This window comes from Brachionichthys hirsutus, chromosome 2, assembly GCF_040956055.1.
Source record: "Brachionichthys hirsutus isolate HB-005 chromosome 2, CSIRO-AGI_Bhir_v1, whole genome shotgun sequence".
Classification (NCBI taxonomy): Eukaryota; Metazoa; Chordata; class Actinopteri; order Lophiiformes; family Brachionichthyidae; genus Brachionichthys; species Brachionichthys hirsutus.
Window position 1 is genome coordinate 16,674,942 of NC_090898.1, and position 27,833 is coordinate 16,702,774.

The 27,833-nt window shown below is 51.0% G+C and overlaps 2 protein-coding genes across 4 annotated transcripts in view; one reads left to right on the forward strand and one right to left on the reverse strand.

The window, feature by feature from the left end:
- Positions 1-1,172: 1,172 nt before the first annotated feature.
- Positions 1,173-23,281, forward strand: spryd3 (SPRY domain containing 3). Of its 3 annotated transcripts, none has more exons than XM_068744631.1 (12): positions 1,173-1,241; positions 2,336-2,463; positions 2,994-3,069; positions 4,276-4,400; positions 5,143-5,278; positions 5,401-5,589; positions 5,891-5,911; positions 13,212-13,361; positions 19,803-19,860; positions 22,339-22,458; positions 22,764-22,882; positions 23,140-23,281. In XM_068744631.1, exons 2-12 carry the CDS (start codon positions 2,336-2,338, stop codon positions 23,272-23,274), a joined length of 1,257 nt encoding a protein of 418 aa, XP_068600732.1. In that variant the 5' UTR covers positions 1,173-1,241; the 3' UTR covers positions 23,275-23,281. The 3 variants fall into 3 exon arrangements, with proteins under 3 accessions (XP_068600732.1, XP_068600748.1, XP_068600741.1); XM_068744640.1 differs by lacking the exon at positions 1,173-1,241 and adding an exon at positions 1,681-1,718; XM_068744647.1 differs by lacking the exon at positions 5,891-5,911.
- A 1,152-nt stretch (positions 23,282-24,433) lies between these two features.
- lima1a (LIM domain and actin binding 1a) overlaps positions 24,434-27,833 on the reverse strand; it is a 6,817-nt gene continuing 3,417 nt past the window's right edge. The window contains exons 4-10 of the mRNA XM_068743096.1: positions 27,120-27,339; positions 26,868-26,962; positions 26,350-26,415; positions 26,206-26,257; positions 26,043-26,101; positions 25,626-25,759; positions 24,434-25,550 (exon numbers count right to left, since the gene is read on the reverse strand). Coding sequence (XP_068599197.1) covers positions 24,434-25,550; positions 25,626-25,759; positions 26,043-26,101; positions 26,206-26,257; positions 26,350-26,415; positions 26,868-26,962; positions 27,120-27,339 — 1,743 coding nt within the window. The remainder of the gene's footprint in view (positions 25,551-25,625; positions 25,760-26,042; positions 26,102-26,205; positions 26,258-26,349; positions 26,416-26,867; positions 26,963-27,119; positions 27,340-27,833) is intronic.

Here is a 27,833-nt window from a genome sequence, read left to right on the forward strand (position 1 = left end):
GTCATGAAGTAAACATGTCAGACATCTCCAGGAAGGTTTGATTACTCCCAAACGGAGGCATTCAGATGGAAGATTCCCGTTTGAGGGAACCGTTCCTCAGCGTCGTCCAATCGCTGCTGGCCTAATGCAGGCTAATCCAGCCTAAGAAACGTTGCAGATTATCATTCAGCGGCTGCGAGACATTGACTTTGGAGGTTATTGCGCACCGTTGTTTGAACTGGAAGAGAATCCTTTGGATAATCAGGAGAGGGAGGAGTCAGAGCCAAACTGCTAATAACGCTCCGCTCAGCCAGTCGGGACTTTCTACCTGAGCCCTGCACCATTCTGCTCGAGGCACACCCCCCCCCGCCCGCCCCCACACCCTAAATGTTCTGGGTGCGTTAATTACGTCGTTATGCTCAAACACAGAAACATAAAATTACTTTGCAAATCAAGAACCTGTTGTCTGCTGTGTTATTTGACACCACCTTGTTTTGCCTCTTTGGTTCAGATGCAACGTGCAAATGATCCTAAAAACAAAGGAGAACCTCAAGTGTGCCGCGCCCCTGCCACTCCGACCGGCGTGTGCATGATGGGATGCGGGGCTGCGTTGCTATCGGCGGCGTATTGATCTGAATGGCAGGAATCACCTGCCGTCCAGATCAGTTCACCACGTTGTTTCCATACGCGAGGAGAATGTTCCAAGACGCACGCCAGACCAACGGGGGCTCTCTTTCCACATTGCCTCGGGGTGTTCCTTTTTCCGACTCCAGCCGCAGTTTTCTCCTCCTCCTCCTCCTCCTCCTCCTCTCCTTCTAGTTCAGGTCAGTCCCAGCTGGCTCAGAAAGTTTCTCTGCTGCCACTTCTGATTTCCTCATCGTGGCCAGAATCCACACGAACCGCTGCGTCCTGCTGAGGATGAGCCTGATGACCTCTGGCGTGACCTTTTGGTATTGTTTCTGCAGGATTATGACGCAGACTGCCACTGCGTGTCATAAAGTCGTCATTTAATACATTTCCAAACTGGTACATTTCGCAGCACCTGAATCCAAAGGGAGAATAGGGCCGACACAAACACGCACACATCTGAAGAGTTATGATTGGCTCAATACTTAAAACCATTTTTCAAAACGTGATATGATTGGCTATTTTAGTAAGTGGGGTACAACGTCATGAGGAAGCGACGGACTCTAGTTTCTAAAGTTTCATGAAGCTATGGAGAGCTGATGGACAAAAGATCGTATTAGCTGCTTAGATAACAGGTGAGATATCCTCTGATCTGATCGCTAATCGATTATTCCGCTGTCCGCTTTGAGGAGCATTCTCTCGTCATCGTACTTCCTTAGCACCGAACCTCGGCTCCCAGAAAACCGAGCTATCGCATTAGCCGCTAGCTAAAGACGGTAACCGATCTTTAAGAATAAACACACCCCTCGTCACCAACTGACGATAAATAATAACAAATTTGAAAGTGTCATTTAATTAAAACGGAGCTGTAACCCATTTTAGACGACATCAGATATCTGCTTGAACATTTTTGCTAGCTTATTCTAGTATAGCTTTGTAGTTAGCATGTTGCTAGCTTTGAAACACGACGGCGTTGGTTGTAAACATTGACACGCCCCCTTTTGCGTGGGTTTCTGTTTTGGTGCAGAAATGCGGACGGTGTGCGAGTTTCATGTTTTTCTCGCGTCCTCACGACGTCAGAAAACGTCACCGGCGAAACGGGAGACTGAAATGTACGACTGAACATGTTTATTGGCTCGTTTCGCACGTTGTTACTGAGATGCCTCCGAGCGATCACAGACGTGCTAACGCTGGCAGGCTAACGCCGACAGGCTAATGCTGGCAGATTAAAGCTGACATGCTAATGAGCCGGCAGGCTAACGCCGACGTGCTAACGCTGGCAGGCTACCGCTGGCAGGCTACCGCTGGCAGGCTACCGCTGACATGCTAATGAGCCGGCAGGCTAACGCCGACAGGCTAATGCTGACAGGCTAACGCTGGCAGATTAAAGCTGACATGCTAATGAGCCGGCAGGCTAACGCCGACGTGCTAACGCTGGCAGGCTACCGCTGGCAGGCTACCGCTGGCAGGCTAACGCTGGCAGGCTACCGCTAGCAGGCTACCGCTGGCAGGCTAACGCTGGCATGCTAACGGGCTGGCATGCTAACGGGCTGGCTGTGGCTCAGTTGCTAGAGCGGGTTGTCCAGTAGCCGATAGCTAAGCAGTTCAAATCCCAGCTTTGACTGTCCACAACGCAATGTGCTCTTGGGCAAGGCACTAAGCCCTAAACTGCTCCGGGTGAATGTGAGTTTTCCAGAAGGTTCGACTCTGCCCCCCTCCCTTCCCTCAGATGGATGCCATCAACGTGTTGCAGCACAGATGCCTCCTAAATCTGAGGCGTCGCATTCGAGATATCGGGGATGGGCGCCCAGCGAAGGAGCGCTACGTGAGGCTGCGGAAGGACGGAGATGCGCTCAGGTCGGCCTTGTGTGATGTTTTGTTTTCTGTGTGTGTGTTATCACACTGTGTGACTCAGTTAATTTCAATGAGTGCATTGTGTGTACTTTGTGTACATGGAGCCTTATAACGGGATGTAAAATGTGCACATTTAAAAAATATTTCTCAAGACAATGGGTGTAACTATTTTATAATTATTCTTATGGGGAGATATTTTAAGTTGGAAATTTCTCAATCTTTTACCATAAAGATAATCGTCCAAGTTTAGAATGCAGTAATCAACGTGTTGACGGACGCTTAGCAACGCTCGTCTGATCGTATCCAATCCAGTTAAGGTCCGAAACGGATCGGATCAATGCATTCCTACGTTTGTAGTTTTGACCACTGAATTAAAAATGGCTCCTTGATCCATTCCTCCTTGTTTGGGCTGTACTTTCCTCACGTTGTTGGTTGATGCGTTTATTCTGCTTGTTTGACGGCAGCTTTCAATCAAAACACGGAGTTATTCTCGGAGATGAGTTTCTGAGGTCGACTTGTAATTTCTCCTTTAGTTACCACGGTAACTCTGAAGAGGTGGGTTGCTATGTGGCTGGCCATCCTTTATCAAAGAGGAGTTGCTACTTTGAGGTAAGGCCCAGTGGGACCGCCGCATCAACCCGGTTCCGAATGACCCTTTCTTCTCCCTGCTTCCGTTTAGCTGCTCGTGGGTCGGTGACGTGATCTCGGTGATGCTAATCAAACGAGTACGCTGTCCTTTGTCACAATCATCCATTTTGGAGTCATGGGGTCCTTGTCCGGGCTTTGAGAGTTCAGAAGAGTTCTCTTCATTCTGCCGAGCTCCAGAGGGAGCGAGACCGGATCCACGGAACCGGAGCAACCTTCACACTTCTTTTATCCATCGTGGAACATTTTGGATTTCAGGCAGACTTTGTACTTGGACTATGGAGTGTTGTAGATGTGGGCCAGAGGTGACATTTCCCTCATCTGACCTCCAGATCTCTCTCTCTCTCTCTGTCTCTACTCCATAGCAGGAAAAGCTTCATTATTGGTAATCGTTATGTTTAAATGAGAAATCGATCGGATTGATTTTAGCATTATTCTCTCTTTCTGTGACGCACATGCTGAAGGTTTTCTTGAAGGTTTCAGCGCCTTTATTCTGACAAAGGTCAGGCCTCTGTCGATGTTTGCGCCGCTGCTGTCCTCGTTCAACTTCCACAAGGAATCCATTTTGTCCTTGTCTCCCCCGCTGAACTTTGTCCAGCTTTTTATCGTCTGTCCTGTTCAAATCTACAGCATTCCACTTGTTTTTAATAGAGCTGTTAGAAAAATTCATATCACATTTTTTGTTCCCACATGCCATTGCACATGTTTTTATTGTGTCTTCCAGACTGTGTTAGGTGTGGAAGCGATAACCGGCCAATATGAACGCTGCCAGGTTGGAAGGGAATCGGAACTCAGATTTTTATTGATGGAAACCCAAGAACTTTGGTTCCGCATACATTGATAGCATTCTGGTGTCTGGGCTGAAGAGGAATGTAGAGAATCTGAGCGTCGGATAAATGGCTATGATGCAGAGGAAGGAATGCAAAATGACCGTCAGAGGTCAGAGGTCACCAACAAAGCGACTCAGTGGCTTGTCTTGTGTTGGGCTGCGTTAACTTGGACCTAATTCTCATTTGATGCTCGCATCAGTTTGCATTCTGTTGGGTTTAGCTTCCATTGAGACCAAGAGGAGAAGGAGATGATGAACCTGTCCTATGCCCTCTGTTTGACCTTTGCCTTGCCTCTCATCTCCCTGTACTCCTCTTTACTCTCGTTTCTGCCCGTCTGTAGGTGACAATAGTGGACCCAGGGGTCAGGGGGACCATTGCTGTGGGGCTGGTGCCCAGGTTCTATAGGCTGGACCACCAGCCTGGCTGGCTGCCACACTCCGTGGCCTACCATGCTGACAACGGCAAGTAAGTGACGCCACAGTCGTCTGTGCTCTGCAGCAGGGCGCCGGTTTCCTGCGTGGTTGAGAGAATGGCTCGTGGCCTGCTGATGCTGCATCCACACATAACGACAATAATTCATCCAATTGTTCTCTTTCTTACTTTTCTTTGTCTCACCAGCGTGACGTTTTGCAGAGACATGGTTATTAGACGTTATGGATTTCTACCTTCACATCTAATAATTTGTTCAGAGAACCGTAGCGCATGAAAAAGTAATGTGAGTCATTTTGTTGTCCTGATTTAATTATAAATGATACAAAACTCTTCTTAGATAATGCTATGATTGAATGATGCACAGAAAAGTCTCTGTTTGGTCGTTAGAGCATCGTGCGCACCTACACATGACAAATGGTTCATGTTTGTTCAATACAAATGTCTATTTGTTATGTTGTGTAAGTATCCTAGCATATGTAGCATGGATTGCATTCACACATGAGAACACGGCAGATCCAATCACAGCTATTTTGATTCAGCTACACTTTATATTCCTTGCCGTTGACCTTCTGGAGATTTTCATTTGATATCAGGTTTAAATGTGGCTTTCTAATCGATCAAATATGTATATTATATATATTACATGAAGAGTACTACATTGTCATATGGAATTACTTTTCCAAACTTTGACGTGCTATCACTTTAGTTCAAGTCTTTGTTATAAATCTTTAACTCGATGGCATTTATGAATATTTTATTACTTCGCTCTTCCTAGACTGTACAGTGGCAATCCTGTGGGACAGCAGTTTGGGCCAAGGTGTGCCCGGGGGGACCGCATTGGTTGTGGGATTCAGATCGAAAATATTGAAGCAGGTCTTACAACGGTCTTTTTCACCAAAAATGGCAGAGAGGTAGGTGCATTTCTGAAATAGTCCCTGAGCGCTGACGTGCGGCGGTAGCGGCCGTGCAGCATGCGGCGTGTCGTTCTGTGTTTAATTCTCGTTTCCTGAAACGCCTCGGCCTCCCTTCCTAGGTCGGTTCAGTGGAGGTTCCTCTTTGTGCAGAAGGGATGTTCCCCGCCGTGGGGATGCACTCCATGGGGGAGGAGGTGAAGCTCGACCTGCAGGCCCAGTGGTTCCGTGATGAAGACGAGAGCATGATGATGGTGGACAGCCATGAAGATGAATGGGGACGACTTTATGATGTCAGAGTAAGCGGCACGGTAAGAAGTAGCGAGAACCGGACGTTTGATTACATTATAAAAGATTACTCTAAATGTGAGCCCAGAACAGGCGGCAGCTGCTCTGCCATGGCTAGCCTAGCTTAGCACGCTGTCAGGCCCACATTTTCAATGTGTAAGCAGCTGCTTTGTTATGCTAGCGTGAGCTGGCTATTGTACGGAGCGCTGCGTGGAAACGAGCGGAAACTGTGGCGCTGAAAGAGTTAAATAGCCAGGTTGAGCGTCATGAGCGTGCGTAGCGTGCAGGAAAGGCTAACGGCTAACGGGTTCATTTTGTCCCCAGAGGTGTGGCTGCAGACAGAAGGTAGGTGAAGACAAACGCCCTCCGTCTGTCTGTCTGTCCTCTCCTGTCCTCTTCTGTCCTGTCCTGTCCTGTCCTCTCCTGTCCTCTCCTGGACAGATTGTGCTGCTCGTCCTTCTGGCTGCTTGTTGCCACTTCCTCTTGTTTGTCTTGTGCGCTTACAGGATCCTTCACCTGTCTGTTCTTTGGCCGATCCCACTTTGTTGACGACTGTACTTAAAGCTTGCTAAAGAGCAGAGAGCCTTCGAGACACCGCCGGGAACGGTTCCTTTATCTGCTCGTTGGGGGATCTTGTCGTAACTGGATTTGTCACTTCTTTACCGTGTCTGAGGGACTTTCTGACGAATGTTGGCTCGAGATGACCAGCAGACTCCATGTGAAGATGTAGAGTCGGTTCCGATCCCTCTTTGCCACGGCAGAGTCCGGGATTAAGGAAATCTATCTGGAGAGCAGAAGAACACGATCAGAGTTCACACAGGGAGAGCGTCGCGTTTAACGTTGGGCTCCGTTCTCCCTGTCGAATCAGCTTTTTGTCGTCCCGTGTCCCATCAGAGGACGTTTTGATCTGGAGATGTAGCAGTGAGGTGAAGCTAAGGCGCTTTTCGATATCCTGATTTTCTCTCTTGCTTTTGAGAGAGGCTTCCATTCCATTCTTCTTCTTCTGTGGTGTCTCGGGTTTCATTACCGCTCTTGTTTAACAGACGCTTTAACGTCTGTTGCCGCGCTTGTTGTTGTTTAATTAAGCTAACAAGCCAGAACATTTTTGAACCACTAATTTCACCTCATCTATCATCATTTGACTAATCACCCCCATCAGGCTAGCAGCGCATGTGGGGGGGTTGCAGAGCGCTGCCAGCCGAGTCTGAAGCCGCAGCAGCCTTTGTGTGGAGCTCCTCAGGATGCAGGATGCTTTTTTTGTTTTCTAAACAGGACGTAGCGCCTCCTGCTGGCCGTCCAACCTAAACCGTACCGGTTGTTGCCAGTCATTCGTCAGAGCGCACAGACCTCCCCCAAGCAGCTCGTTCCCCCCCGAACTGGATCCACACCGTCCACACGTTGATCTGGATCAGAACCAGAAGCTTCTAGATTGTTCTTGGTATCTTTATACACCAACATGAAAAGTCAAAGTGGATCAGAGTTGATGTGTATTTGTTCCTGCCTCCATTCTGGATCAGATCCAGATGAGATTCGGTGGTGAGTTAGAGACCCCCACCCTCCCTGACTGTGTCAAATTCCAGAAACGTCGGTCAAGAATCGACCGAGATATTGAGGAACACATTTTGAAGCTCCATCGACTGCGATTACAGACCGTTTCAAACTGCTCCATAGTCCAGGATCTCTTCTGGACCGGAACGGACTCGCCTGTTCCTGGTTCCTGGACAGACACGCCAACGCCTGGGCTCAGAGTCCCAGATGGATCCAGAGTCTTTCTTTGTGCGAGACGGTGATTAATCCTGACCGATATTTCGGCTGGCGGGTGTCGGGGTCAGGGTTCGGGTTCAAGGACGTTTCCTCAGACTCAGACTAAACGGGGATTCGATGGTTTGTGTTAGACACTCCGATGGAATTCATCGCTGGCAACCGCTGCGTTATCGGCGGCGCTCCCCCCACTGCTCCCCCCACTGCTCCCTCCACCCCTCCATCCCTCCCTCCATCCTCAGGCTGTAACCACAGGTCTGCAGGCAGGCTTCTCATTGGACAAAGGGAGCCGAGTGTCGTTTGCCTCTCACACGCTCACGGTGGCGTCGCCTTCTCTGGGAGTCCTGAACGCAGCGGGCTCGGGCTGAGGTTCTGCTCTCTCTCTCTCCCGTCTGTTTTTCTGGACGAGAGCATCTGTTGGTGGAGCCTAATGCCTGGCGGTCGACCAGGTTGTAAAGAGTACCAAGTGTAGTAACGGGCCTTCCAGGAATGTTTCCTTCTTTGTCATGTGGTCGGGGCTTTTCACCGCCACGGTTCCGATCCGCGGTCCAGCTGCGATTTCTTTCTTTAGTGCCCCCCCCCCCCATGATTACGCTATGAACCTACAGATTTGGTGCCGTGGCCACGATTGCGAGGCTTTAATATGGAGGGGACACCACGGACGGGGGCCGGGGTGGGACGAAGAGATGGCAGGATCGGACCCCCGAGAAGGTTCCGAGTGTCGAGCATCGAATTCATTCATTTCACTGCGGCTCGAGGGGGGGTCTGACCCGTTCCGTTCCTGATCTCCGTTCATCCCCAGTCCTCGCGCTCCCAACGCTCGTGTCCTTGTTTACTCTCCCCCCCCCCCCCATGACTTTCCGTACCTCCACCCTTCTCCCCTGCTTTCAGCTCCAGCTTCTGGACTTTCCTCCGTGACTGATCGCACCACCCGAACAAAGCTCCTGTGGGTTTCAGTGCCGTTCTCGATGTCCCATGGCTGATTTAATGATATTTTGAGGGACACGGGACGGTTTCCTCTGCTCCTCTGCGTGGCTACACTCCGGATATTTTGACATCCAGCTTTTTTAGTTGTGTTTCCATCGATAAATGACGCCTCGGCGGCTTGTCTCGCCGAACACAGCACCTCGTAGACATTCGCTCTAAACGGCGAAATCGTTATTACATGTTTGTGTTTCCTGAGTGTAGATAATGACTGTTGTGGATGATGGGTGTCTGCTGATTGGGGGGGGGGGGGGGCAGAGTGATGGAAAAGAAATGACTTAGCCAAAAGGTATGCTTTTGATGGGGCAAACTGAGAGGTGCAGACTTGACAGAGTACAATGGTGGGGGGGGGGGGGGGGGGGATATTTGAGTGCACATGTCTACCTGTCATCATTCCTACGTAGAAAAACATTCCCTTCATTCCCGTTTGTCTGATTTGTTTCTGTTCGAGGTTGTCCTTGAGACGGTCCTGATAAAGTTTGAGACTTTTAGTTCTGCCTTTTGATCGCTCCTCTGAAGGCCGTTTGTTCTCTGCCCTCATGGTTCCTGACTGAACAGCAGAAGTAGATGGTCTGTTTGAGTTTCATGGCTGGACCCTTGTTGGCTCTGTCGCTTGTGAAGCGTTATCCTGGCAGCTTGATCGCCGATTGTTTTTATGTAAAATGTAAAATGACATTTGTAGCTCCTTCCACAGTGTGTGAACCCCCAGAGGGAGGAATTCATCTCATCTTCTCCTCCGTTTGGATCCAATCGGCATTTATAGCCTCTAGTTAATAACCACAATGCATCTGCAATTAATTGATGCTAATGAAGAACAGAGGGTCAAAAATGCAGAGCTAATCTGTAAGAAATGCGTTATTTCTATTTTCATTTCTTCTACCTCGGGGGATGTTACGGAATCCTTAGCTCGCCTGCGACGTCCTGTTTTTGCTGGTATTGTTTCTTTGTCGTAGCAAAGATTATTCAAAAGCTCAGGACCAGATTTCCATTCTAACAATATATTCTATTTCGGTGCTGATCCAGATCACTTGCAGCCAGAATTTTACAGGATTGGTCAAAGTTCAGGAGATTTGCTTTATACTTCACGGATGATAATAAGATCCAGCACCCCCCCCCCCACGGATGATCTGTTCCCCTCTATTGTGTGTAGGTTCCAAACTATTGGTTCCTGATCAGTTGCACTGAATTTCTTCCGTTGAAAGTCCTTCGTACGTAATTCATCAGGTTTGTATGTTGGAGCTTTTTCTGAATATGTCCAGGAAAGGAAACACACCTTCACTTGGATCCTTGAGGACTGTGATGGTTACATAGTTCGGTGTCATGAATCGGCAGTGGTAAGAGTGACTGTAGTTTCCCTGCCAGCTGGTGATGGCGTGTCTGTCAGAGTCAAATGGCCGATTATTGAAGCATGCCATTGCTAAATTCCGATCAACCATAACAGAACAACCTGCTGAATACGGCGGAGGTCCTCCCTTCGCTGCCAAAATAGCTCCGACCCATTGAGGCATGGATTGGAGTTGCTTGTCCAGCACATCCCACACATATTTGGATTAAGATCTGGGGAATTAGGAGGGCAGGCCAACACCTTGAATCTATTTTTGTGCTCCTCAAATCATTCCTACGCCATTTTTGCTCTGCGGCAGGATTTATTATCCTCTTGAAAGAGGCCAGGGTTAGGGTTAGGGGTTAGGGTTAGGGTTAACCCTGACCCCTAACCCCTAACCCCTAACCCCTAACCCCATCATCAGGGAATCCGTTTCCATGATGGTTTACTTGGGCTGCAGCGCATGTCAAAGCGAGGGCCCCCGTGGCTCCAAGCGGAGCGTCACCCACAGCAGAACACTTCTTCTGCCATATTGCCTTCGTTCTTTAGTTCCACCTGGTTCCACCTGCATGCATCCAAGCCAATGCTGGCTTATCTGACACCAGTACATAATTATTCACCTTGCCCAACCTCACTTACTGCATCAGTGCTGCGGTAATCCTACATTCTAGTATACTTCAAAGTAGTGCTAACCCAATAGTGACCTCAGATAGCTGCTGTCTGACCAGTGTGCACCACGGAATAATAATAAAAAAAGTATCTTAATTTCAGTTTCACCTTTCTTCAAGATACCTATTAGGTGTGACAGGAACCTGGCAGGACGAGGCTACGGGCGTTCCGTCTGTTTCCCAGGGAACAGCGCATCAAAACACCACCTTGCACACCACCATCGTCATTTGCACCACTCAGAACCGTAGGAGTAGGTGAGCCGCACATAGGGAGAGAGATTGGTAGCTATCAGAGTAAGAATGCTTTGCTCAAGGCTACATCAATATTTCTGCGTGACCATGCAGGTTTAGAACTCGGTTAGAAGACGGGGCAGTCACGTAAATGTATCATCTGCAGATTCCTACGTAGCAAGTATGTAGAAATACTTCTTTCTAGAACTTCGAAGGTCCAGTACAATGTAAGCGATAAAATGCCCCCCCACATTCTACAAAACGCATTGTTGCTAAAGTATCGGATATATGTCAAGGAATCCGGTGAAATATTGACTTCTAGCAGTCTGGTTGTGTTCTCACTGCTCTGTCTGTAGGATTATATAAATCGTACGTGGCAGATTTCCATGAAGCATTGTGAGACGATCGTGAGGCCTGTGACCACAGTGGTGGACAGAGCAATCTAGCTAACGCACGAAAGTGGGTTCATGGAATAAATCACAAAGATGAATGCCTTCGACTTCAAAAGGCATCAGACCGAGTCAAGAAAACAGATCTGTCATCTGCATGAGGGGTGATCTCGTGTCGCTTGCCTGCTTCGGGTTAGGTTCATCGCCTTGACCCTGCTGGTCCCTTTGAGTAGCGGGACAGGTAGGACTCGCAGAGCAGAGACTGCTCGGCTGAGACTCCTTTCCTTGCTTGATGCGGTTCTGCGTGTGTTTGAGTATGTCTCACCAGTCTGAAGAGAGGCCGGCCGTCGCCTCGGCATTAGATGACTTTGTAAAGTCACAGTCACTCGTTTGTGGTAAATCATAAACCTCATCTCTGGAGTGTGCCAGCAGGAAGAGTAACCCCGTCCATGTGTACGCATCAGAGTTCCTCCTCAGTTGCAGCTGGTTTTTGGGGATCTGTGGTAAAAGCCAGAAGGAACTTTTGATCCGTCCGTCTTCTTGTGGTTCTTTTGGATTGGATTAGAACTGAACTGTTTCTGGGTTGTGGTGAAAACAAAAGGAACCTACCAAAGGAGCGTAAACTATGGTGCGAGTGCTTGGTTCAGTACTGCACAGAAATCGATTGTGCCTGTTGTTCTGTTAGGTTTGAGTAGAGGTTTCATGTCTTATGAAAACTAATCTGATTATAAAAATGCAATGAATGTCAGAGAAAATAAATATATTTCATTGTTAGTTTGTCCTAATGGTAAACAGAAGATTAGATGCCACCGCTCTCATTTTAAAAAGGTCTGAACTATGGCAAAAAGATTGGTATCTCAAACCCTGATTCCAAAATGGCCGTGCAGACTATGTTCCACTGTTTCTGAATGTGACAGAAATTGTTTCTGCATGGCTCTGTGTTAAATCTATGGAAACTATGGATGATATTTAGCTAAAGTCTTCCGGATAACGTCGAGAGATGATGAATAGCAGATGTGATGCAGGTGAGTGAACTAATGCTTCTTTAATCAGGAAATTAATAAAACTTCATTAATGATTATACGACTAAACTCTGAAGAAAAAATGCTATATAAAATAAGATATTTAGCTTAATACATTTATTTTATTTTTTAGAATTACCAATGACTCTTTGAATTAACCAAAGTTGAATTTGATCTAGAATAAACAAGTATTCTCCGCAGCTACCTTAATCATCATCAAACTCAAACGCGTAAACTTCTTGGCTGCCTGTACTTCATCTGAGTACTTTCCGTCTCGATGTATCACCAAGCAACAGGGAAAACAAATGGCCAAAATGTTAATAGGTTGATTGAGACACTTGACTTTCAGGCGTGTCCTTCAATTGGGTGGCGAGTGGAAAACACAAGGCTTAATACAAAAGTACTCTTGTCCACCCCCGGCTTGTCTGTCATCCCAGCCTTTCAAACTGGAGGCGTATTCCTCAGTGCTCATCCTCATGCATTCATGACATGGAATCAGCGCTCAGCCTAAAGGCTTTGTGGTTGCCTAGCTGCCCTCCTTCTCATCTGTACACACCCTTCCTCACCGGTTTAGATTCTTAAGATCAAAATAGACCTAAAGGTAATTACATTCTTATGGGCCACTGTACAGCACATGCAACCAAGTAGCTGTTGATACTTGTAGGTTCGTGGCAATGGGTGGTTCAGGGAGGGTTGGACTGGGTTGGGAATCAATCTGTCATGTTGCCCACTCACTTGGGACACACTTGCAAAAGCTCATTGTGTGGAACAACATTGGGGCAAACATCCTGCCCACACTTGATCTGTTGTGCCTCCTATATTCTGCAGACGCAAACACATTTTTCCATGTCTTTCCACCATATGCAAAGGTAGACTTATTGCTGCAGTGAATGGCCACTCTCAAAGGGGTAAAAATGAGGGCTGGGGAGCCCTTTGGGTCACTGTCCGGTTAAAGGCATGCAAGGTGCCGTGCTTTTTCTGCATACTTTCATTAAGAAAAGGTGTTTGCAGCCTTGCTAGCAGCTTTGAGTCTGAACAGAGGCCGTTTGAGCTACATGCTAAAGCTAAAGATGCAAGACTTGCGTATTGAAATGTTCCAAATCTCATTCGTTCTGTTCTTTTAAGATCATTTTTATATGCTATTTTTACTTCTGTAAATTGACATTTGTAAATGTTAAGATAAGCACAAATTGGATTTTGTGATTTGTATCCATGGAGATAAATTCCATAACATAGTGATCCCTGTCTTCCTGTCTCCCTCCCCAGCTTTTGGAGTATGTTGGAAAGGGAAAGAGCATCATGGACGTGGGGTTGGCTCAGGCCCGCCAGCCGCTCACCACCCGCTGCCACTACTACGAGTTGGAGATTGTCGATGCTGGAGAGAAATGCTACATCGCCCTGGGCCTGGCGAGAAGGGTGAGCTCACAAAGACCCGTGTCTGGACAGCGTTGTCCCGCGTGGGAGCATGTCGGAGAGGATAATGTAGACATCGGGTCGCTGTCAGAGAGGATAATGTAGACATCAGGTCGCTGTCGGAGAGGATAATGTAGCTATCGGGTCGCAGCCGGAGAGGATAATGTAGCTATCGGGTCGCTGTCGGAGAGGATAATGTAGCTATCGGGTCGCTGTCGGAGAGGATAATGTAGATATCGGGTCGCAGCCGGAGAGGATAATGTAGATATCGGGTCGCTGCCGGAGAGGATAATGTAGATATCGGGTCGCTGCCGGAGAGGATAATGTAGATATCGGGTCGCTGTTGGAGAGGATAATGTAGATATCGGGTCGCTGTCGGAGAGGATAATGTAGATAATTTTTACTACGCTCATTGAATCATATTTTAGTCACTGAGGAACAAGGTGTGGAATAAATCCACTACCGTGCTGCCGACGTTCCCCCGGTCCTTGTCGTTCAGCACGTCGACCTAATGATGGAAAACTAAATGGGGAGTTAAGCAGATAATTAACCTCAGACTGTGTGCTGTGGAAGCCTGTTGCTTTTAGCTTGTAGCGAGCGAGAACAACGTTTAGTGACTGTTAAATCTGTCCTTCCTCGAGTCAGAGACGGGATGACGTCCGGCCCGTAGCGCTAGCGGCTAGGAACTGTCATGGCCGTCCGGCAGCCGGGCCCTCCTCTCGGGCTCGCGGGGCTCGGTTTGTGCAGATGAAACGCCCCAGAGGGAAAACCAATTAGAGACATTTTAACGACTCTCATTTGAACCCTTGTTTCTTTTTCCAAAGAATGCACATGCGGTTCCCATTTCTGCATTAGCACTTTCTGCTTGAACAATAAATGGACTAACCTGTTGGCGTTTGGGCGCGAGCGCACAGAGGCGTGGTCATCGCTCGGGGTCTTTTAGCTGCTTCCTTTACGCCGGCTGAAGCGACACGGTTAAACGGGTCTCTTTGCTATTTGCACGGGTTTCGTTTACATTGCATTTCTGTCGATTCTGTCTCTAACTTGGTTCCTCTGGCAGCGTTTGTGCCTTTGATACCTCCTGTAAGTTTAGATTTGAACGTGAGGGCCAAGGCCTGTGGGGAGCCCCCCCCCCCCCCGGCTCTCCCAGGGTCGAGACTCGGCTCCGTCTTACTAACCAAAATAAAAGATGAAACGAGGACTGAGGAATGTTCTGTTGCTGAATTATATTAAGACAATAATAGAAGCATTCCAGAGATGGGGCCGACCGAACTGGAGAAAGTCGCTGATCTCCATTAAACACTTTTACAATCTTCTTAAACGCTACATTCTCTTCTTCTGCTCTTCCAAACTGAAAGTATGGTAGAAATAGAAAACTGAATTTGTGTTTTAATAAGAAGGCAAGCTTCTTTTTTTGTCCTTGAGATGTTTACCACAAACACACAAACGCTACAACAAGGTTTTGTTTACACCCTATAGAAGGGCCCCCCCGGGGCATAGGGTGAAGGCGCTGGCACGATCGCCGCACCTGGAGTAGTTGCCGGGGGTGGTGCCTTGCTCAAGGGCACCGCGGCGGTGCTGAGGGTAGACCGGCATCGACACACTCCTCATTCCGTCTGGGTTGGGACTTGAACCCGTGAACCGATGGCGCTCTCTGGTTCCCAACCTAATGAGCCACTGCGCTAACGCTGCTAACGTCTCCCATCCGAGTACTACCAAGGCCCGACTCGTCTTAGCTTCCGAGATCGGACGCCATCGGGCGGGTCCCGAGTGGTACGGCCATAAGCCAGATAATGGTTGCTGATTAAATGTTCTGCTCCATTTCCTGCCGTCCCTTCTGATTGAAGCACTGACCCCCCCCCCCCCCCGTTACCTTGCAGGACAGCGTGGTCACACATCCTCCCCGTTAAACACACGCAGGCTCTGCTCTCGTGGCTCAGGAGGATGCTGAGCAGCGACGCCTCCTTTAAAACGACGCCGCTGTTTTTCTCTACATCTGGGTTTCATTATTAAGACATGAAATCTGTGTCCAGGAGAGGCCAGAAGGAGCTCGGGAACCTTTGCATGCAGGGCTTTCTCCCCTGATTCCTGATTAAGAGCAACAACACGCCATCTTGCCCTGTCTTTCCACACACGTGAACGCTACTATCTTAGATCGGCGACTCGCCTGTCATACCGCACGGCGAGGCTATCTGTGACGACGCGCGGCGACGCCAACAATACTGTATTTCAGAATTGGAGCACGCCGAGTCACGGCGCTTCACCGAGGGCCTTTGTTTTAGTTGACTCTCGGCAGCGGTGTTAGCATGGCGGTGTTAGCATGGCGGTGTTAGCATGGCGAGTAAACCAGCTTCCAGTTGTTCTTTCCAGCATAGTTGGACATAAAGGAAGTTTTCCTGTTTGGCTGCGGTAAGTTTTGTGTGTTTGATTTATAGATGTGCACTATTATATAACGACCAACTCGACCTCCGACCTTTTTCCTGCCACGGACCGGTTTCATGTCGGAGAGGAGTAATTCAATTACAAAAGAGGAATATAATCTTTATATTATGCACATTATTCTTGTCTTCTAATCCAGGAACGTATCATGTGACCAAGCAAATTCACTGGCTAACGTTACATTGAAAATGCGGTCGTTTTTCAAAATAAAACACCTTTTAGACTCCAATAATCGATGCAACGGAAATCGTATAAATGAGTCCTTGTTTCTGCGCGGACCGCTACCGTTTCGTTAAAGAAGTAAGTGTTGGCGCTCTGCGCTCGCGTATATTGTAAAGTGGCACGCGTGATGAAAAAGGTTGCCGACTCCTGGGTTAGATTCCCTGCGAGAAACCAACCCAACTCGGCTTTCACCAAATAGCTGATTGAAAGCACGCCGCTGAAGTTTAGAGAACGATTGCACGTCGTAAAGGAGACATTCATTCAGCGAGTAGTCCTTCTGCTATCTTGGGTCCCAAAGGCTGCTTGTTTGGTCCTAATCTGGGGAATTACATGACAATAATTTGTAATGAGGCTGTAAAACAACGGTAATCCATCCGAGGAGGCTCGAGCAGAAGCGATTGATTCAATCATTTGTGAGGTTATTCCCGTTTGGACTAAGCCGCTTGGCGAGTGGCCGTTTCCATCGAGGTCGCCACAGATGCGTCGTGAAGGCCTCCGTGTCGCTTTCAGAGACGCGAGGGCAGCTTGTGTTTTGAATTGGAGGCGACGGACACAACAAATAGCAAGACGACGGGGGGGGGGGTCAGCCATTTAGCAGACTCGGTCTGCGGTCGACGTCGGGGCTCTATAAATCCATCTGCTGTTTGTTTAGCCGTTGCTACTGTTGCCTTGTTTCAGAGGCTTCCTCCTAATCTCTGATGGGCTCGGCGTGGATCGTCCATCGGACGCCGCTCTCCTCGTGGAGATCCGGCCCACACGCCAGTCAGCCAGAGGAATCCTTCGTCTTGTGGTTGAGACGAGGGGGAAGAGAAGCAGACTTGGCAGATCAAGGCTTGGAGCAGAGGCTGCATTCCTCCATGTCTCTCTTTCTTCCTCTACTGATGTCTCACTCTCTCCTTCTCTCTTTCTCTCCTCCTTTCCCCCCACCCATCTCTAGTTCCTATTTCCTATTCCCCAATGGGGTTGTCTGACAGGGCCGTTAATGTTTCCCTCATGTCCTGTCCTCAAACACTCGTCTGCCTGGCCTGGCCTGGCCTGACTAAACTCTTCTCCTCTTGCTTTTTCTGCTCCACATGCAGCTTATAGTCGTCCTTTCAGTGGTCTTAGTTTGGTTTTGGGTAAAGTATTGCCTCGTCGTCTCTTTTTTTTGTTCTTTTGTTTTCATAAGAGAACATTTCCTTTTACCGCGTCTCGCCAAGGAAGACTTTTTTTCTTTCTCTTGGACGTCATTCTGGCCATATTTTGAATTTCTTTCACCTGAGGCTTGATGAAAATCAGTTTTTGTCCTTTAATACCAACTGGAAAAGAAAAGAGCGAGAACTGGACGGTACACCGAAGAAGGCGTCTGCCAAGGCAGCGGCGTTTGGGTGCAGAGCCCCGGCAGAACGTAACGGGCTGTCCCTTGGTCCTTGCCCTGCCTCTCCAAATGCATCAAAATCTCTGCATCGATCCTGCTAAGAGACAAAGAGACAGATGGACACGCAGACACCGGCGAATCATCGACTCCATTTAGAGGAATGAGAAAGGACAATCGTGTCTTTGCACACGTCCTCCTTCTCTTCTACGGTAATGGAAGCAAAGACGGGAGGACTAGTCTCGTTCTAGTTTGACCCTCATAGCTCTTTGACCATGAAGCCTTGCATCAGTATCACGAGGAGTTCAATGGGCATCAAAGAAAGGTTGTAGGTGCAATAATCTTTCTACAGGATCTTGATCTTATCCCATAAAATAGCAAAGCATCTGCGTTCAGATGATGATCTGGATCGTCCCCCAAAATCTGACGGATTGTTCTTTGATCCAGAACCTTTCCAAAACATCCAGTCAACATCCATTCATGAGTTTGAGTTATCCTGCTAGCAGACATCCTACTCTGATCTTATCCTCAGCTTGGTGCTCTGTTTGCTTCTGTTGGCATGGCGACGCCTGGAGAATGGCATGCATACTGTCCACGGAGGGGGAGAGAGCAATGTCCTCAGGTTTTAGAGTATAGCTGGCTCTCAGATATCCATTACAGGGGGGGCGCCGAGCCTGCTGCTGCAGTCCTCCTGACCTCGAGCGGTTCGCGTGGGGCTTCAGTCCGGGTTCGGAGGGTGGTCTTTGGTTTTGGTTTGTTTTTTTAGACCACCTTTGCCAAACCAAACGAGTAAAATGTGAGGAATGTGTGTTGGATGACTGAACGCCAGCTTCACAGAGGAAGCCTGTTCCTTTAGGACTGAGGTAGATCACATCATTCGCCTCATGTATTTATCGTTTTTTTACTTCCGTGTTTTTTTTTATCACAAAGTGACTTCTCAGTCTCAAGTTGGTGTTAGCAGCTGCTTTGTGTTCCACACGGCGGCGTGCACGGCACAGGAAGAGGCATCACCGTCATCAAAGGACTCTCCACCAGGAAGAGGCGTCTCCATCATCAAAGGACTCTCCACCAGGAAGAGGCATCACAGTCATCAAAGGACTCTCCACCAGGAAGAGGCATCACTGTCATCAAAGGACTCTCCACCAGGAAGAGGCGTCTCAGTCATCAAAGGACTCTCCACCAGGACGAGGCGTTGCCGTCATCGAAGGACTCTCCACCAGGACGAGGCGTCGCCGTCATCAAAGGACTCTCCACCCCGTCTTCAAAGGACTCTCCACCAGGAAGAGGCGCCACCGTCATCAAAGGACTCTCCACCAGGAAGAGGCGTCACCGTCTTCAAAGGACTCTCCACCAACGCTGACGCTGCAGGATTGAGAAATGTGAATAAAAAACGGATGTGCCGATTCCACCTGGTTAGCAGCACAGGAAAAAAGAAGAGGAGAAAATCACACAAACTGCTCGCAAAAACACTTTTTGTCCCGAAACTGCAAGAGAATAATCAGTAAAAACAGCGACATGGTGATTTTACTTCTCGAGTGCTCAGCGGCTGGGGTGTTCTGATTGTAGCTGATTAAAGTCGCACATTCTTTGACATTTGAGTCTTAACAGGTGGGACTCTGTCATGGGGAGGGAACCCCTCCCGTCGTTACTTCCCGAGACGTCCCGCCCGTGCTTTCTTTTAGTACTCCACAAAATGGGCATACGACCTTCTGAAAAGATGCCATTTCTCATTTTCGACATTTGTTATTCTGCCTTTGTGCTATTTTCTATTAAATCTGGGGTTTCAATGTTTTGTAAATCCTTATATCCCGTCTCACTTTACACGGCTTCCCAGCGTTCCTGGCAACGGCGTTGTAACATTCCGTTTCTCCATCTCCTCCGTTAGGCCCCGCCCTCGCAGCGCTCTCTCTAGTAAAAGCGTTCAAACTGGGTTATGGGAGAAAGGAATGTTGTTGTGGTTATTCTTGGCGACACCTGCCTTGCTCTTACCCTCATCTTCATCAATTTCACTCCTCATTCCTAAAATGAACTTCCGCAGCCAGTCGGGGGGAGAGTAGGGCGGGTCTCGCCAAGACAAACGCGCTTCATTTCTTATGCCCGGGTTAATTGGGTCTGCCCCGCGAGACGAGAACAATGCGGTTCTGTGTTCCACGGCGAGGTGCTGAAGGGTACCGGAGACGCGCCGCGGCGTGTTGGCCTTCCATCGTGCGTGCAGAATCACGAGCACACGGAACCTTTGACAGTCTGACTTTTTTAGAATCAGCTGGAAGCCGTACGTTTAGCATGAACGTGCTAGCACGCTGACGCTGGCTAACCGGTGGATGAGGCTCCCGCGTGGCGAACGGTTAACCAGCGCCTCTCTCATGATCCACAGGTCGAAGTCGGTCGTGTTCACGAGCACTAAAGATGAGCGGTTTGTGTCGTCACAGGACTACCCGAGGAACCGACACCCCGGGTGGAGCCGAGGCTCGGTGGCGTACCACGCAGGTGAGGCGGCGCCGCCTTTCTTCTGCTGCTGCATCCCAAACCGGAGCGGGCGTCTCCTTCCCTGCTTCCCCCGTTTGTTGCACTGAAGTAAATGAAGACGCTCGCATGCAAACGTCACGGGGTGCCCAGCACCACGCCGAGCAGGGAGGATTGTGGGTAGATTAAAGGGACAGGAGGAGATAACTCGGTGGGTGACAGCGTCGTCATCATCTTCATCGCTCCCTCTGTCTCTTTCTGTCATCTAAATATCTCTCACAGCTTGTTTATCTTTAGCTGCTGTTCACGCACACACACACGCACGCACGCACGCACGCACGCACACACACACACACACGCGCGCGCTCAGGCCTGGTTGTTTGTGGCTTTTAGCTGCTCCCATTCTAAAGGGATTCGCGCGCCACTAAAGTCGCTTTACGGCGTACGTTTTTTCGTTTTTCACCAGCTTTGTTTTCCAGGTTTTCTTCCAGTTGTCGTCCAATCAGCGATCAATCAGTCTTCACTGCGCACATTCCGCTCGCGGTTCGAGTCTGCGTTTATTGGCCTAAAACCCAATCGTACCGATTCTGTTTACCTCTGAATGCATCGGTAATTACATCGGTGGGGGGCGAGCCCCCCTGGTCGTTCTCGCGCTGCGGCCTGCCTGCTTCGGTGCTGAGCGTTGGACACCACAGAAATGTGCACGCCGCAGCTCGGCTCCCGTTAATCTCATTTGTTCGAGACTAAAACGACGTATGTGGTTTTCCGCGCCGTGCGTCTGAGGTCTGTCTTCCCACGCTCGGGTTAATGTGCAGGCTGCGATCCAGCGCCTTCAAACCGCCGGCCAGGGCCTCTTCTTCAGGAGCCACCCGCTCCTCCACGCGTCCAGGGTTTCCTCCGAGCAGCTTGAGTAGCTGGAGCGCTCTCTGGGAACACGCTAGCGCTAGCCCGGGCTAGCGCTCTCTGGCCCGGATGGAGTCGGTTTAGGACAGAGGTGTCCAAACTCTTCCATGGGGGGCCGAGACACTCCAGGTTTCCTTTCCAACCGTCTCTCCAGCAGCTGATCACTAATGAGCTTCTTCTCTCAAATTGATCATTAAAATCAGCTTTAGTGACCGGCTGGAAGGAAAACCCGTCGTGGGACAGTTTGGACACCCCGGGTTTAGGGCAAAGAAAATAAGAACTTTTGAGAAGTTGGAACCGGATAAAGTTTGGACTTGTGGTATTTGCTGATCGGTTGTCACATCGGCACCGCCGCGGGTCCCAAAGTAAAACCGGTTGAGGTTCATGGATCGCTGGGACCAGGAGGTGGCGCTCAACGCGGGCGGGGAATTCTTACTCTTTCTTGTTGGAGTGTGAAGTCTTTGTTTCTGCTGGTGCCGGCCCGGTTCTCGTAGCCACGGCGCTCTCCTGGATCTGAACCCTAAACCCGGCTCCGGTGTTCGGCTGATTGTCGATCGTCACCGTTGGATTCGGCGAGCGGTGGCGGTCCCGCTGCCTCCATTTATGACCTTGGCATTTCCATACGCGCCGTCGCCATGCTGCGCTCCATACGGGCCGGCCGGTCTCCGAGCCAACGCTTGGGCAACACCTCGGCTCGTTTTAAACTGTCGAGCCTCCAACATCACTTTTCAGATTTTCCGCTACAGCCTAGCTACAAATCGAGCTACAAAACCCTAACCCTAGCCCTGCTTCCCGTATCCTGATCGCCGAGCGCGTTAAGCACCGTTAAGTACTGGAGAAAAGCAAAAGAGCGTGTTATTGTACGTCTCGCACCTGCCAGACAGAAGTTGCTTTATAATTCTGTTGTCCAGGACGTCTTCAGATGTCCAGGGTCCGTCATCGCGTTCGGGGGCCGGCTCTATTTCAGAAGGTCAATTCCTCATGTGGCCCGCGATAAGAGTGACCAAATCTCAGAGTAAACGCACCCGACACGCTTCCGGGCGGGGCGGGGCGGGGCGGGGCGGGGCGGGGCGGCAGGTCCCAGGCTCATAAATGCTGACAGGACGTCGACATCGTGAGGCAGAATAGGCCCGATCCTTGGTTTCGAACCCTCAACTTCACCTCCAAAGGCCTGACCATTGTTGAGACGGGGGCCCACATGGGAGCCGCAAGTAAACAGAGCCCCCCCCCTCCGCCCCGCTGCAAAGATAGAGGTTGTTTAAACAGTACCCTGAGCCCGGGCCGGTTCCCATGACAACGCCACAAATATTTACCTGCAGCAGGTACGCCACATCGCTTGAGGAGGCTCGACCATGTTTTTCTTTGCGTGTGTGTGTGTGTGTGCGCGCGTGTGTGTGTGAACCGTCGCTGCTGCTACACATCATTATCTGACTAACTTCAGGATGTTGTGAAGACGAGGACGCCGTTATTCACGCCAGCTAACGGTTAGCGTTTGCTCTGAGATGGCTAACGGTTAGCGTTCGCTCTGAGATGGCTAACGGTTAGCGTTCGCTCTGAGATGGCTAACGGCTAGCTGAATGATAGCTTTCTCTTTAACAGATGACGGGAAGATCTTTCACGGCAGCGGGGTCGGCGACGCTTTCGGCCCTCGCTGCTTCAAAGGCGACATCATGGGCTGCGGCATCATGTTCCCGCGAGACTACATCCTGGACGGAGACGGTGAGGTCCGGCTCTTAAGCATGCTAACCGCGGTTTAGCATTAGCTGGCTCGCTCTTATCTTGTGTTACCTGTAGACATTCATACCCCCCCCGGTTCAGTGCATCCGTCTCAAATCACCATGACGACAGTTTGGACGGTATGAGCCAGCAGGTGGCGTGTCCAGTTACAGCTACATTAGTGATCAAACAAACAAACAAACATGGCGACTGTTTGTTTGTTTGTGATTTGAGACGGATTCCCGCCTTCCACCGACCTCGGACCCTCGCGTCACCGTCGGCCTCGCCGTTTGCTTTCCTCCCCTCAGGTGACGCAGACGACTGGGATCAGCTGGAGGTCCAGAACGTTCTGTACCTCAACGATGAAGAGGAGGAAGAGGACGACGGGGAAGAAGCAGAGCAGGGACAGGAGGGCAGGAAGGTCACGGTAAGGAGCAGCTGCGTTAGCTGGTGTGTAGGGTGTGCAGGACTCAAACAGGAAGTGGCGGTATTCACCACGCCCCCGGTCCTCCCCCCGCCTACCTTGACTGTCGCTGCTGCAGGTCTCCGTGTCGTTTGCCTCTCGTGCTTGTTTTTATTTTTCTGGAAACACAAATACATTTCGGGAATGACTGACATCTGTCTTTCAGTCCGCCGGTGGTGGCTGGATTTGTAACTCACCGTCGCCCCCCTGTGGTCCCGCAGGTGTTCTTCACACGGAACGGGAAGCTGATGGGCCGGAGGGAGACGCCGGTCCCTCCTGGGGGGCTGTACCCCACCGTGGGGATGCTGAGCAGTGGGGAGAAGGTGAAGGTGGATCTCCATCCTCTCAGCGGTTGAGCGGATCTGTGGAGCTCTGCAAGCAGCTGGCTGCGCCGCAGAGCTCTCCTCGGATAGCCTAGCACTGCGGCTAACGCTAACCGCCGGGGGAGGGGGGGGGCACTGCAAAGACTGGCGGGATGCAGCTGTGGACATTTTGGACACGTCTAAGTTCAGGGTGTCTCTTACCTTAAAGTTTACTCTGAATCTGTTTACATCACGTTTCGCGGTTAAACCAAATCAAATCTGAGCCGGATTGAAAACGTCTGGAGCGTCTCCTGTAACGGTTTCTCACCTGCCTCGTTCAGGTACGATCATAAATAAAAGTTTCAGACGTGGGTCGCTTCTTAACTCTTTCAGTGCCGCTGACGTCTATCTGAACCCAAACGCTGAATTCTGCCCATCTTCAACGGCCAATAACTCCAGAACTCCAAGCTATACGCATGTTCGCCACACGGGGGCAGCAGACATGCGTTTGGTGCTCACCATCAATGCGAAACCGATTGTAAACGTGCCATATCAAAGACATCGGTGGTGCGCTCGTATAATCCCACTTCCTCATCGTAGAATTGTTCCAGCAGCAGCTAAACGAACGTTCTGACTAAATAAAAACACTTTTTTTTTTTTGCATGAATTTATTTAAACAGTAGCAAGACGATAATTGGTCCCCTGGTTTGAAAACAGTTTTCAGATCCAGTTGTTACAAAAAAGGAAGTGATTTTTATTCAAACGTAAAATGCACAGAAAGAATGGCAAGAATGGAAAGCTTCCCGATTCCAAGCCGTTATCTTTATGACCCAAAGGCATCTCGATAAAAGTGACTCCAGTGGTCGGCGCTACATTCACAGTAATAATCCCACATTCGTTGGTAATCCAGACTAGAGTTCAATTAAGATTAGAAGGAAGGTAGATCAAAATGGATCCCGCTCGGTCTCAGAACCTTCCAGATGTCTTTGTTCTAAAAATATGCATTAGAAAAGGAATCATTTTAAATATGGTGCATAAAGACAGTCCGAGTCTCAAAGGTCAACGGAGGCACAGTTCGGTCCGGTCCGGTCTGGTCCGGTCCGGTCCGAGCGGGACCGAGGCAGCAACGCGAGCAGAACAAGAAATTATCTATAAAAAAAAAAAAGGAATGACAAGAAGTTTGCTAAAATGTCCTCTGTCGGCAAAATGCAGATTATACATCCTCCTCTTCCTCCTCTTCCTCCTCTTCCTCCTCTTCCTCCTCGTAGTATCGGTTCCGTTTGATCATTTCCTCCACAGACAGCACCTCCTCCTCCTCCGCCTCCTCCTCCTCCTCCGCCTCACCGTTGTCCCAGAAGCCCACCTCCTGAGACGACCTGCTGGCCCCCACGTCTCCTTCAGGGGACGACAAGCTGATCAGTGTCTGCTCCTCCAGCGCACCTCCACCCTCCTCCTCCATCCTCTCCTCCTCCTCCTCCTCCTCCTGTCCAGGTCGTTCTTGCAGGTTGTCTTTCTCCTGGGAGAGATGTTGCTCCAGGATGTTCACATGCTTCGTCGTCGTCTCCTCCTGCGCCTCCTCCTCCTCCTCCTTCTTCTTCTCCTCCTCCTCCTCCTCCTCCTCCTCCTGCTGCTGCTCCTCCTCCTCCTGCTCCTCCTCCTCCTGCTCCTCCTCCTCCTGCTCCTCCTCCTCCTGCTCCTCCTCCCCTGAGCTGGTGTGGACGTCCTCACGGCCGTCTTCGGTGGGCTCCGTGACGGGGGGGTCCTGGTCCTCTGCAGGAGGAGGCGGGCTCCGTTTGGTTTCCGGGGGGGTGTTGCTGGCCGGGTCGGACCGGGTGAAGGGCAAGCTGCGCTCCTTCAGCGAGGAGCTCCGCCGCAGGCTCGGCGACCCTCTGGTTTCAGGCGCCGAGGAGGGGGCGTCGTCCTCCGGGGGCCACTTGGGTCGGATGGGCTTGATGGCGGCGCCCCCATCTATGGTTGTCGCGGCGTCCTCCTGCTCCGATGGCGGCGGCCAGGAGATCTTCAGCCGGCGGGCCTCGGGGGGCTTGTCGGCCCTCTCCGGCGCCCCCTGGCCCAGAGCCTCCATGGTGGCCGTCAGCACGTTGACCTTAGCCAGCGGGGAGTCCTCCACCGTGGGGCTGGCCCCCTCCGAGGACAGGTCGGGGCTCCGGACCTTCTCTGGCCCCTCCCCTGGCCCCTCCCCCCGGCTCTCCCACAGCTCCTTGTGGGGCCGGTGGCCGAAGCCCTCGTCGTAGTTTCCTTTGGCCTTGAACAGCTGGCAGAAGTGAGGCTTGCAGTAGACGCTGCTGTGCAGCGAGGCGTAGCTCGCCAAGCTGGGCGGGGGGACAGGAAGGGGAGGAGTTAGACGCCCTGGAGTAAAGACCCGCCCCCCCCCGGGCGCTCCGTACCTCAGGCTGGTGCTGCAGTGCGAGCAGCGGAAGCAGGAGCTGTGGTAGACCTGCTGGTTGGCCACCAGTCTCTCCAGAGGATAGACCGTCTTCAGACACGACACGCAGGTCTCCCGGTCCGGCAGCCAGAAGTTCTGGACCGGAACCAAAGACACAAAGGGGTCCTTTAAGCAGAACCAGAACCACACAGCTAAAGAACACGTCGGTCTCCCGGACCGGCATCCAGAAGTTCTGGACCGGAACCAAAGACACAAAGGGGTCCTTTAAGCAGAACCAGAACCACACAGCTAAAGGACACGCAGGTCTCCCGGACCGGCAGCCAGAAGTTCTGGACCGGAACCAAAGACACAAAGGGGTCCTTTAAGCAGAACCAGAACCACACAGCTAAAGAAAAGGAACTGAAGGTAGGAGACGCACCCGGGGGGTCCTGGGCTGAGAGGAGTCTCTCTGGTGGGACGGCGGAGTCGGGGCTGAACCTGGAGTCAAGAAAAGGGGGGAGGGGCACCTTGTGAACACCAGATGGCGCTGTTCCCATGGAAACTGGGCTGTACAGGCTTCAAACATTCGGGAGTCAAATTACCGTTGCTCTCCGGGATGAGACTCTTCCTGCCGTTTGGGTCGGACTCTGGACCCTGGAACAGAAAGAGAGGACGGATGAACGACGGATGAACGACGGATGAACGGATGAACCACGCAGGAAGTGAAGGCGCCGTTTGGGCCTCACCATGTCCAGAGCGCAAGGAGGAACGTTCTCCTTCTGCTTCCCACAGAACCCGTCCAGCTGGTCACTCTGAGAGAAACAGACGTGGATCAATGCCCCGCCCCTTTAAAACACCGCCCCGCCCCCCTCCAGCTGCTTCATCTGCGTCCTCTGATTGGCTGATTTGACTACAAGAAGCGACGGCTGGAAGGAAGCAGATCACGTCTCAGGACTCACGAGTGACGGATCAATGAGAGCCAATCACTGGTGGGGGAGAACGGCCTACGACTCCCATGATGCAGTGCGTTTGACATGCAACAACCAGGTGTTTTCTTTCCTGCCAGCTGTTGCCAAAAGCATACAAGTTCCAAAAAACACTAGAAGAAGGAGTGAGGTCACAGAAGAAGAGCAATAAAGAGAGGAGGAGGAGGAGGAGACTGCCCAGATGAATAAGTAATGAGCTCCACCTCCTACGGATCAATAATCATCAGACTTTAATCGGACCATCGGACCGATGAGTCCTGGTTGAACCGGACACTCACGCTGCCCGAGGGGGGCGTGGCTTCCTGCTTGGAGACGGCAGCTTGGTAGAGGGCCATCCTGTCCCGGAGGGGGGTGGACCCCCCCAGACCTCCGTCTGAACACAAGCAAATCAGCCATCAAATCTCAATCAATCCCGATCAATAAGTCTGAATGTTCCGTCCAATCATCTCCTTTAAGGGGCGGGCTTAGGGGCGTTATCTGTGACATCACGATTAGCTTGAGCGACATGCAAAGCTCAAGGGAGACGGTACCTTCCAGCTGCTCCATGGGGGCCGCTGTCCCCGGTCCCGCTGTCCCCGGTCCCGCTGTCCCCGGTCCCAGTGCCCCCGGTCCCAGTGCCCCCGGTCCCAGTGCCCCCGGTCCCAGTGCCCCCGGTCCCAGTGCCCCCGGTCCCAGTGCCCCCGGTCCCAGTGCCCCCGGTCCCAGTGCCCCCGGTCCCAGTGCCCCCGGTCCCGCTGTCTCGTTGGATGCCTGAAGAAAAAGAAAAGAACAGACGGAGTGATAAAAAAAGACAAACGCTTCCTGCTTGGGGGGGGGGGGGGGGGAGAGAGGTGATCGTGTGCGTGTGCGTGTGTGTGTGTGTGTGTGTGCGTGCGCGTGCGCGTGCCCGTCCAGACCGCTTTAATCCCATTACCAGCTCAGCGACGCGCCTCAGACAGTCTGTCAAACCAAACCGACCTGATCTCGTCCCGGGAGGATCCGACCGGCTGCTGCCCCCCCCCCCCCCCCCAGCTCGTCCTCCTGGCCTGCAGGGACGGATTCTTTGTCCACGTTCATCAGACGAAGCATCAAGGCTTCTGCAACGTTTCAGGGTGGGGGGGGGTTCTGGCTCCTCCCCTTGAAGCTGGACTGAAGCAGCCGGCGTGCATCAGTCCCAAAATGAAACGCATTCACAAGGGGGGGTTCATGAACCACTGTGGGTGAGCAGGAGGGGGTGTCTGAGGGGGGGGGGGGGGGGGGGGCGG

Coding starts and splice junctions, on each gene's coding strand:
- spryd3 (XM_068744631.1), top strand. CDS start 2,336: ATGGATGCCATCAACGTGTTGCAGCACAGATGCCTCCTAAATCTGAGG. Junction 19,861..22,338: donor CTCGGTGGCGTACCACGCAG/GTGAGGCGGCGC, acceptor TCTCTTTAACAG/ATGACGGGAAGATCTTTCAC. Junction 22,883..23,139: donor AGGAGGGCAGGAAGGTCACG/GTAAGGAGCAGC, acceptor GTGGTCCCGCAG/GTGTTCTTCACACGGAACGG.